Here is a 453-nt window from a genome sequence, read left to right as displayed (position 1 = left end):
GCGTGGTTAAACTCCTTGGAGGACCCGACAGTGAGACCGGACAACCAGGAGCCTGTTGACTCGGTGTCACCAGCCACTCCTCCGGCTAACTCGCCTCCCTCCTCTCCCGAGGAAATTCCCCCTCGTCCTCTTTCCGCATCCTCCGCTCTCACCTAACGAATTTTCCCAGAGACACCTTCGCCAACTCCCTCACCAACATGTTCTTTTTCTTCAGTCTCCTATTCTCCGGTACCTCTTTCCTTAGAGGAGCCTCGCGCTCCCTCACCTGCAATTTCCATTGAGACCATAGATTGGGAGAGGGACTTACACCCTTCTTCTCCTGCAAGTTCCACGGGAAGCGTCGAGTTTCTCGAGGAAATCCCCACTCCTCGTCCCCGCCTGCATTATTTCTATGGGGAACACGACTCGTTAGAGTCGCTTATCCATCGATTTCCTCAATTATATTCCCCGCTG

General features: G+C 53.9%; 1 protein-coding gene across 1 annotated transcript in view; it reads right to left on the bottom strand.

The window, feature by feature from the left end:
* Positions 1-453, bottom strand: part of LOC105456676 — a 20,846-nt gene that overhangs the window by 13,680 nt on the left and 6,713 nt on the right. The window contains exon 2 of the mRNA XM_011700894.1: positions 153-389. Within this exon, the coding sequence (XP_011699196.1) occupies positions 153-389 (237 nt within the window). The remainder of the gene's footprint in view (positions 1-152; positions 390-453) is intronic.

Source organism: Wasmannia auropunctata, unplaced genomic scaffold, assembly GCF_000956235.1.
Source record: "Wasmannia auropunctata unplaced genomic scaffold, wasmannia.A_1.0 LD335590.1, whole genome shotgun sequence".
NCBI classification, from domain to species: Eukaryota; Metazoa; Arthropoda; class Insecta; order Hymenoptera; family Formicidae; genus Wasmannia; species Wasmannia auropunctata.
The sequence above is the reverse complement of the archived record's forward strand: the minus strand, read 5'-3'. Positions and strand labels throughout refer to the sequence as shown.